The sequence below is a fragment of the Salmo salar genome, chromosome 03 (assembly GCF_965601325.2).
Source record: "Salmo salar chromosome 03, fSalSal1, whole genome shotgun sequence".
Taxonomy (NCBI): domain Eukaryota; kingdom Metazoa; phylum Chordata; class Actinopteri; order Salmoniformes; family Salmonidae; genus Salmo; species Salmo salar.
Genome location: NC_138293.1, coordinates 94,835,491 through 94,853,181, shown reverse-complemented (window position 1 = coordinate 94,853,181; position 17,691 = coordinate 94,835,491). Strand labels below are relative to the sequence as shown.

The window sequence follows — 17,691 nt, the reverse complement described above, 5'->3', positions numbered from 1 at the left end:
CAACCAACATACAGTACGAGGCCTCTCAACCAACATACAGTACGAGGCCTCTCACCAACATACAGTGACAAGGCCTCTCACCAACATACAGGAGTGTACAAGGCCTCTCACCAACATACAGGAGTGTACAAGGCCTCTCACCAACATACAGTACGAGGCCTCTCACCAACATACAGTACAAGGCCTCTCACCAACATACAGTACAAGGCCTCTCACCAACATACAGGAGTGTACAAGGCCTCTCACCAACATACAGTACGAGGCCTCTCACCAACATACAGTACGAGGCCTCTCACCAACATACAGTATGAGGCCTCTCACCAACACACAGTACAAGGCCTCACCAACATACAGTACGAGGCCTCTCACCAACATACAGTACGAGGCCTCTCACCAACATACAGTACAAGGCCTCTCACCAACATACAGGAGTGTACAAGGCCTCTCACCAACATACAGAAGTGTACAAGGCCTCACCAACATACAGTACGAGGCCTCACCAACATACAGTACGAGGCCTCTCACCAACATACAGTACGAGGCCTCTCACCAACATACAGTACGAGGCCTCTCACCAACATACAGTACAAGGCCTCTCACCAACATACAGTACAAGGCCTCTCACCAACGTACAGGAGTGTACAAGGCTTCTCACCAACATACAGTACGAGGCCTCTCACCAACATACAGTACGAGGCCTCACCAACATACAGTACGAGGCCTCACCAACATACAGTACGAGGCCTCTCACCAACATACAGTACGAGGCCTCTTACCAACATACAGTACAAGGCCTCTCACCAACATACAGTACAAGGCCTCTCACCAACGTACAGGAGTGTACAAGGACTCTCACAAACATACAGTAAAAGGCCTCTCACAAACATACAGTACGAGGCCTCTCACCAACATACAGTACGAGGCCTCTCACAAACATGCAGTACGAGGCCTCTCACAAACATGCAGTACGAGGCCTCTCACAAACATACAGTACAATGCTCCCCCCTCCCAGATATGCACCATTTTTACATGTACATTTTAGCAGACACTCTTATCCAGAGAGACTTACAGTAGTGATTTTCATATAAATTTTACTATTTGTTCATACTGGTCCCCGTGGGAATCAAACCCACCAACCTGGCGTTGCATGTGCCATGCTCTACCAACTGAGCCACACGGGACCATGTGTGTATATTTGGTCTTAGACACTGAATGTGTAGCAGACCCTGGGAAAATCTGTCTGGATGGCATTCAGATCTTCCTTCTCTCACCCCAACCTCAAACACACACACACACACACACACACACACACACACACACACACACACACACACACACACACACACACACACACACACACACACACACCTCTCTCCCTCCTTCAGTAAAATCTGGATTGCAGCAGAAACTGTATGTTTTTGAGCCATAAAACAACACCCACAAACTCTGCAGGCAGCCAAGATAAAAAAGGATCTGCTATGGGTGGGGGGGATTTTGGGGAGTGGTTCAGTTGGGTCTAGTATGGAGGAAGAGAATTACACTCTAGGGAATGTAACATGCGTGTGTGTGTGTGTGCATGTAAGAGGAGAGGAGAGGGAACAACAGCCTGGCTAAAAACAGTTGTAAACAATCAATAATTTTGTTCCTGGTTCTCTCTCCCATCCCCCACCTCCAACTCCAATCCCTCTCTCCTTCCTTTCCTTCCTACCTCCTCCTCTCTCTCCCTCCCTCCCTCCCTCCCTCCTTTCCCAGTTCTTTTTACCAGCAGGTTTCTTAATGCTTTCCAGATTTTCGCATGCCGTCGCCCTGGAAGCATTGCAAGGCTACGTCCCAAATAACACCCTAGTCCCTATATAGTGCACTACTTTTGACCAGGGCCCATAGGAACTCATCCCAAGTCTGATCATGGAAATTTGGCAAAAAGGCTGTTGTGTCCCGCCAGGGGTTACATAGGGGAACTCACTGGAAGGCTGTGATCACCCCCTAGTGGTGGAAAGAGAGAATAACAGTTCAGGGAGTGATGAAAAAAATGGCAATGAACATTTTTCCCATGTACTTTTAAAGTTGGATGTCTAACACTACAAATATGTCAATGTTGCAATTATAACCAAATGTGATTTCCTGAGATCAGTCTGTCTCCCAAGAAGAGATTATAGCCTAAGCAGAATTACATAATAACCAATGCCATAGACTTAAAATGTTTGTAACAGGTTGTGCATTGAAACAAACAGATGTCATCAGAGAGAAAAACAGTCAAACAACTCTAACATCCTGTAGACTGATCTGTTTCCATTGTTCCAGACACACCCCTATCCATGTCTTTCCTCCAGAGTCCACTCGGTGGCAGAAGACAACAGTCAGAGAGGGAGGCTCTGGGGTGGAAGTTTATTTTTAACCTTTAACTAGGCAAGACAGTTAAGAACAAATTCTTATTTACAATGACGGCCTACCCCGGCCAAACCCGGATGATGCTGGGCCAATTGTGCGGCACCCTATGGGACGGTTGTGTTGTGATACAGCCTGGAATCGAACCAGGTCTGTAGTGACACCTCTAGCACTGAGATGCAGTGCCTTAGACCGCTGCGCCACTCGGGAGCGTGTAGAGGCTGGAGGTTGATTTGGAATTCAACTTGATGATGATAATGATAGAATCTGAATTCAGTGACTTGGAGAACACCTGCAGAAAATAGACACAAAAAGATGGTGAGAATTTATAATTGCATGTATCTGCATCACAGGTGGCTGGTGGAACCTTAATTGGGGAGGACAGGCTCAAAGTAATGGCTGGAACAGAATCCTCCCCTCACCAGCCTCCTGTGATCTGCATGCCCAAACAGACATACAGTAAACCAAAATGGCCTAAACACACATACCGTAACCACTAATGGTTTATATACAGTTAGACAGAACAAGGATCAATTAAGGCACTCCGTTTTGTATTGATCGCCATCATCAATAACCATAATCAATACTAAATGTTTTAACTCAGGCCATCAGGATAATGGAAGTGTTCCAAAGGGCACCCTGTTCCCTATTTGACCAGGCCCCAAAAGTAGTGTACTATGTAGGGAATAGGGAGCTATTTGGAACAGAGACCTAGCAGTGGAGGAACACCCAGGATTGGAAGAGCAGTTAGACAGAGAGAAAGAGGAGAGGAGGGAGGGAAAGAGGTAGAACAGCGGTTCCTCTAGCATTGGAGGAACACCCAGCAGTACAGAGGGGATGGAGAAGGATTAGACAGGCAGAGAGAAAGAGGAGAAGAGGGATGGAGGGAGATAGAACAGCTGTTAAGTGATTGAGATATGAAACTGTACAAGGACAGATGCATTTCAATGGGGGAGGAGACCTAGTCCATCATAAAGCACCAGAGAGAGTGAACTGTAGAATTAGAATGAGGAGTTCTAGGAGCCATCAGGTCTGACCTCTGCTGCACCTTGGTGGCTGGTGTATGTATTCCTGGGTGGTGTATATGTACACTACTGGTCAAAAGTTTTAGAACAACTACTCATTCAAGGGTTTTGCTTTATTTGTACTATTTTCCACATTGTAGAATATTTTTTGTCCATTAAAATAACATCAAATTGATCAGAAATACAGCGTTGACATTGTTAATGTTGTAAATGACTATTGTTGCTGGAAACAGCTGTTTTTTTTATGGAAAATCTACATAGGCGAACAGAGGCCCATTATCAGCAACCATCACTCCTGTGTTCCAGAGGCACGTTGTGTTAGCTAATCCAAGTTTATCATTTTAAAAGGCTAATTGATCATTAGAAAACCCTTTTGTAATTATGTTAGCACAGCTGAAAACTGTTGTCCTAATTAAAGAAGCAATAAAACTGGCCTTCTTTAGACTAGTTGAGTATCTGGAGCGTCAACATTTGTGGGTTTGATTACAGGCTCAAAATCGTCAGAAACAAAGACCATTCTTCTGAAACTCGTCAGTCTATTCTTGTTCTGAAAAATTAAGGCTATTCCAACAGCCTTCTGGAAGAAATTATGCATTATCTGAAAAAAGTGCAAGGGTGCCCACCTTTTGGGCCACGTCTGTATGCCTGAGTGTAGAACTGAATTGAATTTATTGAGCCTCAGAAACTTATATCACAGGCCTACACAACACACACAACATACAAACATCTGATCACTAAAACCTTCCATACACAAACTGGCAGGGAAAGGGGAATCCAGAAAAAAGGTAACTGGTTGTCTATCAGGGCCTCTGTGTACAGATAAATAAAATAAATAAATACATCAAACTGGTTGTCTATCAGGGCAGAGCCTCCATGAACAGATACATCAATCAGGTTGTCTATCAGGACCTCCACGTACAGATTCAGTACAGCCATGTTGACAGTAGGACCCTCCTCCATCCTCCCCAAGGCCCCAGCTGAGTTCACCCAGCCCTCAGAGCGGGGGTGCCTAACAAACAGCCGTCACATCAGATCTGTGTTCATCCATCCAGCCAGCCAGCCCCGGCAAGGGGCAGGAGGTAGGACAAAGATATTCCCAGTCCCGGTCTCCATGACTGCCTGCTCCTTCGACCCCTCCCCCATTACTGATCCTCCAGAATCATCTTTATTAGACAACTACAGTTACATGTACCAGGAATTTAACCTGCTGAAATGGTGCTGATCACAAACAGACACTACAGACCGAACATATAGACAAAGTACTGTCCTCCTCCCTCTGGTCCTCCACCCTCTAGGGCCTCCCCCTGTCTACCTCCCACTGTCCTCCCCCCTCTGGTCCTCCCCGTCCTCCACCCTCTTGGCCCTCCCCCCTCTGTCCTCCACCCTCTAGGTCCTCCCCCTGTCTGCCTCCCACCTCTAGGTCCTCCCCCCCTCTGGTCCTCCCCGTCCTTCCCATCCTCCACCCTCTTGGTCCTCCCCCCTCTGTCCTCCACCCTCTAGGTCCTCCCCGTCTGCCTCCCACTGTCCTCCCCCCTCTGTTCCTCCACCCTCTGGTCCTCCCCGTCCTCCACCCTCTTGGTCCTCCCCCGTCTGTCCTCCACCCTCTAGGTCCTCCCCCTGTCTGCCTCCCACTGTCCTCCCCACTCTGGTCCTCCCCCCTCTGTCCTCCTCCCCACTCTGGTCCTCTCCATCCTCCCCCCTCTGGTCCTCCCCCCTCTGGTCCTCCCCCCTCTGGTCCTCCTCCCTGTCCTCCACCCTCTAGGGCCTCCCCCTGTCCTCCACCCTCTAGGTCCTCCCCCTGTCTGCCTCCCACTGTCCTCCCCCTCTGTTCCTCCACCCTCTGGTCCTCCCTGTCCTCCACCCTCTAGGGCCTCCCCCTGTCCTCCACCCTCTAGGTCCTCCCCCTGTCTGCCTCCCACTGTCCTCCCCACTCTGGTCCTCCCCCCTCTGTCCTCCTCCCCACTCTGGTCCTCCCCATCCTCCCCCCTCTGGTCCTCCTCCCTCTAGGTCCTCCACCCTCTAGGTCCTCCTGTCCTCCTCCCTCTGGTCCTCCCCCTGTCCTCCACCCTCTAGGGCCTCCCCCTGTCCTCCACCCTCTGGTTCTCCCCCATCTGGTCCTCCCCCCTCTGTCCTCCCCCCGTCCTCCACCCTCTAGGTCCTCCTCCACCCTCTAGGTCCTTCCCCTGTCCTCCTCCCTCTGGTCCTACCCCAGGGCCTGTCCTCCTCCCTCTGGTCCATGGTCCAGCCCAAGTCAACACCAACACTGATGCTTTTAGTATGTTAGCTGAGACATGTACAAGGGGATGCTACTCTTCAAGAACCAATACAATCAAATGACGACATAAGGTTCGAAACATTGACGACAAAGCACCTGGGAGAATAGGCTGCGTTTACACCAGGCAGACCTATTCTGATCCTTCACCCAATTATTGGCAAAAGATCTGATCCGATTGGTCAAAAGACAAATTAGTAGAAAAAAGATCAGAATTGAGCTGCCTGTGTAAGCACAGCCTTAGAGACTTTGTTTACCTTTTGTAGAACATATTATTTGATCCCGTAAGCATCTGCATCAAAACACGGCAGGTGAATACAGTACGTCAGAAAGCAAACACAGCAACATGACTCTAAAACATACCAGACGGTGGAGTAATGATGGTAGGCTTGTATTTTATTACAAAATAGAGCAGTTATTTGGGAGAGTAAGGAGAGCATGTAAACATACATTATTCATACAAAGACAAAGAATAGCAAGAGATAATTTACAGCTTCAACACAAATATATGTAGGAAATAGAAACAGAATCCTCCATTTTGCTTTCATTGCAGCCTCATGATTTTAAACATGGGTAATTTGAATATTTGACTGTTAGTGTTAAAGTGGAGAGAGAACTGTGAATATAGCCTCATCAACCAGACTGACTCAACCAGGCTACTATGACTATACTGTAACAAATAAATTCTGTTTTTCCATTTTCTTTTCTAGGAGATAAAATGTTGAAACAATTACAGTATTTATTTCTGGCTTGACTGAAATCAGAGAGGGAGCCTTTAATATCTGATAAAAAAAGTACAATGATTAAAAGAAGCAGAGCCAGAATATTTGACCTTTAACTGGATATCTACAGTGATTAACCAATCAAGGAGGAAGGACCAGAAGTCTTTGCAGGCTCTCATAACTTTGAGCTCCATAACCAAAGTTATGTGATTATATTACTGATGCTCATTGGTCAGTCTTAGGATTCGTCCAAAATGGCACCCCATTCCCTTTACAGTACACTACTTCTGGTCCGTAGTGCACTATATAGGGAATAGGGTGCCATTTGGGATGAATGGACCCTGGTTATTCCCTATGGACCCTGGTAAAAAGTAGGTCACTATATAGGAAATATGGTGCTATTTGGGACGTAGACTGAGTTATGACTGAGAATTAATATAGACGTCACTATTATGATACCTGGAATAACATCTGTTCACTGGCATATTCACTCACTGCTGCCCACACTAGGAAAATGACAAATCTCACACAGTGTAAAAAAGGAAGTCAGCCACCTTAATGCATCCGTGTACAGATAGATACCTGTGAAGCAGTCTTCTTCTTCAATAATGCGTTTCTTTCTGAAGCCAGACACACATATTTATACACAGGGGTGAATCTTTGGTTTTAGAAATGGGGGGGGGGGGGGGGGGGGGCACAATTTATTTTTTATCCAGTCAGATAAAAACACTCAAAACAGCCTACCCAACCTCGGAGGCGTCCGCATGGTCCTAAAGCACACCGATGCCTCATTTGGTATCACATTCCAATGATAAAATGGGGGAGGGGGGTAAAATACAATTTCAGAATGTGAAAGTTGCGCCCCTGTTTATACACGTCTTTCATTAACACTGTGTAATTAAATACTAATTTAAACAGATATTCTCTGTCTGTATGTCCAGATACAAAGCATCATCAACATGTTACAGACCACAACACAGTGTCTGGTTTAACAGAGCAGAGCTTGCTGATGCGTCGGTGTGGTTCAACAAAACATAAGGCTATAATTACCAGCCAGGATTCTATTTAGGTGGGAGAAAAAAAATTGAGAGAGAGAGATTCTACCTGAATGTCTCCAATAACAACACAAAACATTTTGCTACAGTGTGCCCTAATGAACACTAAAAAGGTCCAGTTCAATAGTGAGACAGCTGGACCATCCTAGTGAGGGCCCTAGAGGTGAGTGAGAACAGCATCCTATATCTTGGACCCGGGCCTACAGGGCCCAATGTAGGGAACAGGGTGCCATTTGGGATGCAACGGTCATGTTGATGCAGTCAGGCCAGGTGCACTAGACTACTGCAGCTATGAACAGTTTCTAACTCTCTTTTTAAGTGGGGAAGGAAGGAAGTGGTTAGCTGTTATTATCAGACACTCTGTAGCCTGTTAGCTCTGACATGATTGCAGAACCTGACTAACACACACTTGCAGAAGGATTTTCATTGCAGAGAAATATGGACAAATCATAGGCAAATGGAGTCAGAGAATTTGCATCCGAATTTCACAAAACTGATCTAACCTGATCTGCAGGTGGAGAAAGAGGAACACACACACACACACTTCTCTCTGCTCTAAACGTCCTGCTGTAACCAGTGTTTGATAATCGCCACAGGCCCTATGCTTCCATCGGTCTGCTTTAGGACCCTGCTAATGCTAGTTTACCAACAGCATCAGGCTGGGAGAGTTAAGGCTAAACTCTCAATGCTAGGTAAACAGGGGAAAATCTCCTCCCGCCCATGTTATACAGTCCACTTCATTACAGGAAATGACAAGAGGTTGAGGCACAAACACCAACCGACAAATAGGTGACTTGTGTAACATGTCACTGATAATGTGAGGAAAATGCCAGAATGTGAAACAGAACTGGTGTTGATGTAACAATGAACTAACTAGATGATCTATCGTTCTGACAGTCACGATGTTGTTATAGCTAGCAGGGTCCAGTCACGATGTTGCTATAGCTAGCAGGGTCCAGTCACGATGTTGTTATAGCTAGCAGGCTCCAGTCACGATGTTGCTATAGCTAGCAGGCTCCAGTCACGATGTTGTTATAGCTAGCAGGCTCCAGTCACGATGTTGCTATAGCTAGCAGGCTCCAGTCACGATGTTATAGCTAGCAGGCTCCAGTCACTATGTTATAGGTAGCAGGCTCTAGTCAAGATGCTATAGGTAGCAGGCTCTAGTCACACTGTTATATGTAGCAGGCTCTAGTCACAATGTTATAGGTAGCAGGCTCTAGTCACAATGTTATAGGTAGCAGGCTCTAGTCAAGATGCTATAGGTAGCAGGCTCTAGTCAAGATGCTATAGGTAGCAGGCTCTAGTCAAGATGCTATAGGTAGCAGGCTCTAGTCACAATGTTATAGGTAGCAGGCTCTAGTCACAATGTTATAGGTAGCAGGCTCTAGTCAAGATGCTATTGGTAGCAGGCTCTAGTCAAGATGCTATAGGTAGCAGGCTCGAGATGTTATACACTACTGTTCAAAAGTTGAATGGAATATCTACATAGGCGTACAGAGGCCCATTATCAGCAACCATCACTCCTGTGTTCCAATGGCACGTTTTGTTAGCTAATCCAAGTTTATCATTTTAAAAAGTCTAATTGATCATTAGAAAACCCCTTTGCAATTATGTTAGCACAGCTGAAAACTGTTGTCCTGATTAAAGAAGCAATAAAACTGGCCTTCTCTAGACTAGTTGAGTATCTGGAGCATCTGCACTTGTGGGTTCGATTACAGGCTCAAAATGGCCAGAAACAAAGGACTTTCTTCTGAAACTCGTCAGTCTATTCTTGTTCTGAGAAATGAAGCATGGCTCTTCATGAAGGCCATGCAAGAAATTGCCCAAAAACTGAAGATCTCGTACAACGCTGTGTACTACCCCCTTCACAGAACAGCGCAAACTGGCGCTAACCAGAATAGAAAGAGGAGTGGGAGGCCCCGGTGCACAACTGAGCAAGAGGACAAGTAGATTAGAGTGTCTAGTTTGAGAAACAGGCTCCTCACATGTCCTCAACTGGCAGCTTCATTAAATAGTACCCGCAAAACACCAGTCTCAACGTCAACAGTGAAGAGATGGGATGCTGGCCTTCTAGGCAGAGTTGCAAAGAAAACACCATATCTCAAACTGGCCAATAAAAACAAAAGATTAAGATTGGCAAAAGAACATAGACACTGGACAGAGGAAGATTGGAAAAAAATGTTATGGACAGACTAATCTAAGTTTGAGGTGTTCGGATCACAAAGAACATTTGTGAAACGCAGAAAAAATGAAAAGATACTGGAGGAGTGCTTGATGCCATCTGTCAAGCATGGTGGAGGCAATGTGATGGTCTGGGGTGTTTTGGTGGTGGTAAAGTGGGAGATTTGTTCAGGGTAAAAGGGATCTTGAAGAAGGAAGGCTTTCACTCCATTTTGCAACGCATTGCCATACCCTGTGGACGGCGCTTAATTGGAGCCAATTTCCTCCTACACCAGGACAGTGACCCAAAGCACAGCTCCAAACTATGCAAGAACTATTTAGGGAAGAAGCAGTCAGCTGGTGTTCTGTCTATAATGGAGTGGCCTGCAGTCACCAGATCTCAACCCTATTGAGCTGTTGTGGGAGCAGCTTGACCGTATGGTACTTAAGAAGTGCCCATCAAGCCAATCCAATTTGTGGGAGGTGCTTCAGGAAGCATGGGGTTACCTCAACAAATGGACAACTAGAATGCCAAAGGTCTGCAAGGCTGTAATTGCTGCAAATGGAGGATTCTTTGACGAAAGCCAAGTTTGGACACTATTATTTCAATTAAAAATCATTATTTATAACCTTGTCAACATCTTGAATATATTTGCTATTAATTTTGCAACTAATTTCAGGTATGTCACAATGTTATAGGTAGCAGGTTCTAGTCACAATGTTGTAGGTAGCAGGCCCTAGTCACCATGTTGTAGGTAGCAGGCTCTAATAAAGATTCTCTACCAGGCTCTAGCATGGAAAAAGCCTCATCACAGCTAGTGGAGTGATACACACAACACAAGCCTTTTATTGTGACAGACAGGCAGCCAGGTCCCCATCACCGCGGTAACAGTAGCTCTCTGTTCCGGCCAGACCACTTGATAACACCAACACAGTTCCACTTAACAGGCAGAGAGGAGCACAGAACAAGAGAGGAGCTGCATCATATGAAATGGCACAGATCAATGAAGAAAAGCCCGTATTATTATGACACATGTAAGGGGAATGAATAGCACTGGACAGAGGCTTAATAAAGTCATGTTGTTTATCAAAAATGTTATTATCTTAAGTGTCTCTGCTAAATTCATGAGTTCACACACTTGGACTTCTCTTCCATGTCAGTTCTCTCAGTGTACAGACAGACAGTAGCTGTAATGTGGTGTGTGTGAGGGAGGGAGAAGTTAGCAAGTTGTTCTGTATGTAACAGATGGGGGTTGTATTCATCCAGAAGGAGCCAGTGTCCTACAGACTGTTTTTCCCTTTCCCCCTAAAGCAGGATCCCAGTCCACATGACTATGTCCAGATGTTTGTATTCTCACAGGAAGGACAGAGGAAGCAGTAGCAGTTTCTTCTATTTAATTCAACACGTCATCCACACTACCAGAGGAGGTGCTGTACTATAACCCTTCTATCCAGACTAGACAGAGTAGAGTTTCATCCACTGTATTAGTTTGTTGTTGTATCAATATGTCCTTCACTCTACCAGAGGTACTGCTACTGCACTGTGATCCATATCCACCCAGTATAGACTGTACATCTCTGTCATAATATGGGCCTTTATAGAGTAGTTTCATCCACAGTAGTAATTCATTCATTCCTGTATCAACTCAACACGTCGTCCACAGCATCCTGTAAGCCATCCAGTCTATACGTCTCTGTTGTGATGTGGGACTTTATACTGTACTGAATCTATCCATCTGTACTCATCCATATGCATCCAGTATAGAATCTATCCATCTGTACTCATCCATATCCACTCAGTATAGAATCTATCCATCTGTACTCATCCATATCCACTCAGTATAGAATCTATCCATCTGTACTCATCCATATCCATCCAGTATAGAATCTATCCATCTGTTCTCATCCATATCCACTCAGTATAGAATCTATCCATCTGTACTCATCCATATCCACTCAGTATAGAATCTATCCATCTGTACTCATCCATATCCACTCAGTATAGAATCTATCCATCTGTATTAATCCACACTCATCCGCTCCGTATATGGTTTGAGCGTGTACGTCTTGTTTCATACACGGATCTCATCATCCTCGTCCTCCAAGAAGGAAGAAAACTTTCCCAGCTCCTCCTCCTCAGGTGGGGCGCTGAAAGTGGCGCTGTCCGTATCCCCCCCGTGGAGCTGTCCGGCTGGTTTCTCCTGCTCCACGTGGGCGGAGCCAGAGGCGGAGCTGGACACAGAACAGGTATCTAATTGGTGCTGCAGGTGTTTAGGGCGGGGCTCTGGGGTGTACTCTGGGGTGTAGGGTGCTCCCTCGTCCTCTCCCACCTCAGGTTGTACAGAGCTGGTTGGACTCACAGGTACAGGGACCGCCTCCTCCTGCAGCTGCAGTAGCACAGCTTCCGGTTCCTCTTCTCCCTCCTCCTCTCCTCCCACCTCCCTCCCCAGGAGTAGTGTAGGAGAGGCCCGTTCCTCACTGCTCTTCCCCTCCTCGTATCCCAGATCATCACCCTCCTTCTCCATCACCCCCAGGATGTCCCCCAACATGGAGGGCCCAAGGTCGATGTGGAACGACATGACCGACACAGCGCGCTTCATCCCCCCTCCGTAGTACCCGCGGCTGGGGCTTGGAAGGTCAGTCAGCTCCCCAAAGCTCCTCTCATCCAGCTCCAGAGAGCGTGCCCCAGCAGCGGCCCCATTAGACGGCCTGGTACCTCCACCTCCATCCTGCTCATTCAGTTGTTTCAGTGGGCTGGACGAGAGGCTCTTAGGCACCCTGTGTCCTCCATCAACATGGTCACCGTTTTCATCATTGAGGAAGGGGAGCGACATGGCGTTCTTCACGAAGGTGGGCGAGCCACCGGGTGGCGCTAGCGAGCAGTCTCTCTGGTCCACTCTGGTGACGGACTGGGAGCGTTTGCTGCTGCGGAAGGTTCTGGATAAAAGCCCCGGGCGGGGGGAGTGGGGATGGGCCTGGGGTTCGGCCTGGTGGGGGGCCTCCCCAGAGTGGGTGGAGAGGAAAGAGGTGTCCCCGAAGGCGTCCCCGCTGCGCCCCACGTGCATGGTGTGGCGGAAGTCCCCCAGGGGAGCACTGATCATCTCCCGGGTCAGGTCCATACGGGAGCGGCGCTGTTTGGACTGGGACGAACCAGATACCAGCTGCTTTAGGATGGGCATGGTTGCTGGTTGAGGTCACACACCTCGGACACTCTGTTGGCCAACCTCGGACAGAGTCTGTCACACAGACACACACAGTCAGTCAGTCAGTCAGTCAGTAGCCCAGAAGGACAGATCTCTCTCTTTGTAAAGAGTTCAAAGAAAGAAGTTTTGGGAAGTCTTCAAGGTAGATCCGTGTCACACTCATTGCAGTCCCCAGAAACAATAACACAAGTCTTCAGTTCCAGGGTGGATCGATCTGAAAAGAAAGAGGGGAAAACAACATTAGATATTTATGATCATGACAAGACATTGTTTCATACCATGTCATCGTATCATTGCTCTGAAACAAGAGTGGATAACAACGTGTTTTAGATAAAAACAAACTCCGATCTGACACCCCTTTATAATGGACCAGTGGTCCAGTCCAGTCTCCTGATGCATCCCAAACACCCCTCTATAATTGACCAGTGGTCCAGTCCAGTCTCCTGATGCATCCCAAACACCCCTCTATAATTGACCAGTGGTCCAGTCCAGTCTCCTGATGCATCCCAAACACCCCTCTATAATTAACCAGTGGTCCAGTCCAGTCTCCTGATGCATCCCAAACACCCCTCTATAATTGACCAGTGGTCCAGTCCAGTCTCCTGATGCATCCCAAACACCCCTCTATAATGGACCAGTGGTCCAGTCCAGTCTCCTGATGCATCCCAAACACCCCTTCTATAATTGACCAGTGGTCCAGTCCAGTCTCCTGATGCATCCCAAACACCCCTCTATAATTGACCAGTGGTCCAGTCTCCTGATGCATCCCAAACACCCCTCTATAATTGACCAGTGGTCCAGTCCAGTCTCCTGATGCATCCCAAACACCCCTCTATAATTAACCAGTGGTCCAGTCCAGTCTCCTGATGCATCCCAAACACCCCTCTATAATTGACCAGTGGTCCAGTCCAGTCTCCTGATGCATCCCAAACACCCCTCTATAATGGACCAGTGGTCCAGTCCAGTCTCCTGATGCATCCCAAACACCCCTTCTATAATTGACCAGTGGTCCAGTCCAGTCTCCTGATGCATCCCAAACACCCCTCTATAATTGACCAGTGGTCCAGTCTCCTGATGCATCCCAAACACCCCTCTATAATTGACCAGTGTTACAGTCTAGAGGTCGACTGATTAAATCGGCATGTCCGATTAATTAGGGCCGATTTCAAGTTTTCCCAACAATCGTTAATCAGTGTTTTTGGATGCCGATTACATTGCAGTCCACGAGGAAACTGCGTGGCAGGCTGACCACCTGTTACGCGAGTGCAGTGTCAAAAGGACCTTGTGGCTGCAAGGAGCCAAGGTAAGTTGCTAGCTAGCATTAAACGTATCTTATAAAAAAACAATCTTCACATAATCACTAGTTAACTACACATGGTTGATGATATCACTAGGTTAACTAGCTTGTCCTGCGTTGCATATAATCGATGCGGTGCCTGTTAATTTATCATCGAATCACAGTCAACTTCGCTAAACGGGTGATGATTTAACAAAAGCGCATTGCCGAAAAAGCACACAATTTTTGCACAAATGTACCTAACCATAAACATCAATGCCTTTCTTGAAATCAATAAACAGAAATATATTTTTTTAAACCTGCATATTTAGTTAAGAAATTCATGTTAGCAGGCAATATTAACTAGGGAAATTGTGTCACTTCTCTTGCGTTCAGTGCAAGCAGAGTCAGGGTATATGCAACAGTTTGGACTGCCTGGCTCGTTGCGAACTAATTTGTCAGAATTGTACATAATTATGACATAACATTGAAGGTTGTCCAATGTAACAGCAATATTTAGACTTAGGGATGCCACCCGTTCAATAAAATACGGAACGGTTCCGTATTTCACTAAAAGTAGAAACGTTTTGTTTTCAAAATGATAGTTTCCGGATTTGACCATATTAATGACCAAAGGCTCGTATTTCTGCATTTATTATATTCTAATTAAGTCTATGATTTGATATTTGATAGAGCAGTCTGACTGAGCGGTGGTAGGCAACAGCAGGCTCGTAAGCATTCATTCAAACTTTACTGCGTTTTCCAGCAGCTCTTTGCAATGCTTGATCCACAGCGCTGTTTATGACTTCAAGCCTATCAACTCCTGAGATTAGTATTGCCAGCCTAAAGTGCCTATTAGAACATCCAACAGTCAAAGGTATATGAAATACAAATGGTAAAGAGAGTCCTATAGTCCTATAATAACTACAACCTAAAACTTCTTAACTGGAAATATTGAAGAACTAGGAATATTGAACCACCAGCTTTCATATGTTCTGAGCCTCCCACCAAATTGAACATTTCATTATTTAATTGAGACTAAATTGATTTTATGTATACCATTAAGTTAAAATAAGTGTTCATTCAGTATTTTTGTAATTGTCATTATTACAAACAAACAAATATATACACACACACACACACACACACACACTCACACACACACACACACACACACACACACACACACACACACACACCACACACATATATATAAAAATCGTCTTATTAAATCCTCCAATATATCGGTATTGAAAAATCAGTCGGTTAACCTCTAGTACAGTCTCCTGATGCATGCCAAACACCCCTTTATAATGGACCAGTGGTACAGTCCAGTCTCCTGATGCACGCCAAAACCCCCTCTATAATGTAGCAGTGGTACAGTCCAGTCTCCTGCTGCACCACCAGGTGCCAGAGAGAGATCCCTCCATGTCAGTCAGACAGACAGGAACACAAAGACAGTTCAATCAGTAATAGTGATAGCCGTGCTGCAGTGGAACAGAACCGATCCTGGAGGATAGTTTAGGCTACTAACTTATTCATCTGTAGTTGAACCTTCATTTTGCAGTGAAATAACAAATGAAAACAGCAGTACATATCCCAGATTGTACCTTTAAAAGAACAGCAGTCATTATCCTATATTGTGCCTTTAACATTATTTATTACAGTGAAATGACCAATCGAACAAGAGCCGTAACTATCTCAGATTTGATGTTTAAAAGAACGTTTCACAGCCACCACAAGATGTAAACTCCCATTAAACCAATAACCGACTAAGAATTTAAGAGGCTAAAACATCTGTCTCTTTACAGGAAGCATAAGCCTTCATGGTTCAACCCTGGAATAATAACTAATACCACTCTGGCATCTAAATTTGACATGATACGTGGCCCTAACGGCACCCAATTCCTTAGATAGTGCACTACTTTAGACCAGGGCCCAGTGGCACCCTATTCCCTAAATAGTGCACTACTTTAGACCAGGACCCATTGGGCTCTGCACAAAAGAAGTGTACTATTATAGGGTATATTTGGGGCACATCCATGGGTTTTTTAAAGTGCATTGAAAATGACATTGAACTGTAGGGGAGTATAGTGCCACCATGCATTGAAATTGAGGTTCAAAACCCCAGACCACAGTACTATATGAACACAGACAGGAAGGGCCAAACTGTTAAACCCTAGACCACAATATTACTGATTGAACAATATTACAGTATTACTGATTGAACTGTCTTTGTGTTCCTGTCTGTCTGACTGACATGGAGGGATCTCGCTCTGGCACCTGGTGGTGCAGCAGGAGACTGGACTGTACCACTGCTACATTATAGAGGGGTGTTTGGGATGCATCAGGAGACTGGACTGGAAAAGCCAAAAGCCCAGAAAAGTCCTATATGAACACAGAGAAAGAGCCAAATTGTTAAACCCCAGACCAGGCCTATATAAACACACAGAGAAAGAGCCAAACTGTTAAACCCCAGACCAGGCCTATATAAACACACAGAGAAAGAGCCAAACTGTTAAACCCCAGACCAGGCCTATATAAACACACAGAGAAAGAGCCAAACTGTTAAACCCCAGACCACAGTGTTATATCTAGCTTAGCTGTAAGAGAACGAACATCTGCACAGTTTCACATTGTACACTCTGTCGTTTAATGACATGTGCCACTCATTCTGACAACCCATTCATCTGTAGAGCAGCACACTGTCGTAAACCATAACAACGTACAGTACGACAAACAGCATGTCCTACCATACATCACACACAGTCATATATGAACACAGAGAGAAAGAGCCAAACTTGCCTTTAATACTACTTAATGGTGGAAAAAGCTAAATGTTCTATTTTGACTTTGAAAATGTCCTTGTCCTCGTTGTAGACACAACAGCAGCATAATGTAGTGTAAACAGTGAAAAATAGCCTCGACCGGAGGGGGAAAACAAAACATAATCTTTCTTGACACTATAGTGGTGGAACCAGTGAGAAACAGCCTCGACCGGAGGGAACAGACCAGATCAGGCTGATATAGAGACCATGCTGCTTTTAGTGAACAGACCAGATCAGGCTGATATAGAGACCATGCTGCTTTTAGTGAACAGACCAGATCAGGCTGATATAGAGACCATGCTGCTTTTAGTGAACAGACCAGATCAGGCTGATATAGAGACCATGCTGCTTTTAGTGAACAGACCAGATCAGGCTGATATAGAGCCCATGCTGCTTTTAGTGAACAGACCAGATCAGGCTGATATAGAGACCATGCTGCTTTTAGTGAACAGACAGAACTATGCCCTTCAGCTAGGGAAGGCAGGTGATGCAGTAGGAGTGTGTGTGTGTGTGTGTGTGTGTGTGTGTGTGTGTGTGTGTGTGTGTGTGTGTGTGTGTGTGTGTGTGTGTACTCAGAGCATTCCTCCAGGAGACAGAGATGAGTGCTGACAGGCAGCTGACCTGACAACGCACATTACTGTATCACTGTTATGACCTGCAGTGTTCAGACCAGACTCTTCTACTGCCCTGACCTCACCCCTATAGTCACCCCCAGGCTGCAGCTATAGTCACCCCCAGGCTGCAGCTATAGTCACCCCCAGG

General features: G+C 45.9%; 1 protein-coding gene across 2 annotated transcripts in view; it reads right to left on the bottom strand.

Moving 5' to 3' along the window:
• Nucleotides 1-6,057: 6,057 nt before the first annotated feature.
• LOC106602028 (cdc42 effector protein 4) overlaps nucleotides 6,058-17,691 on the bottom strand; it is a 42,201-nt gene continuing 30,567 nt past the window's right edge. For both annotated transcript variants that reach the window (XM_014194474.3, XM_014194477.3), the window contains one exon: nucleotides 6,058-13,039. In XM_014194474.3, coding sequence (XP_014049949.1) covers nucleotides 11,695-12,801 — 1,107 coding nt within the window. In that variant the 5' untranslated portion in view covers nucleotides 12,802-13,039 and the 3' untranslated portion in view covers nucleotides 6,058-11,694. The remainder of the gene's footprint in view (nucleotides 13,040-17,691) is intronic.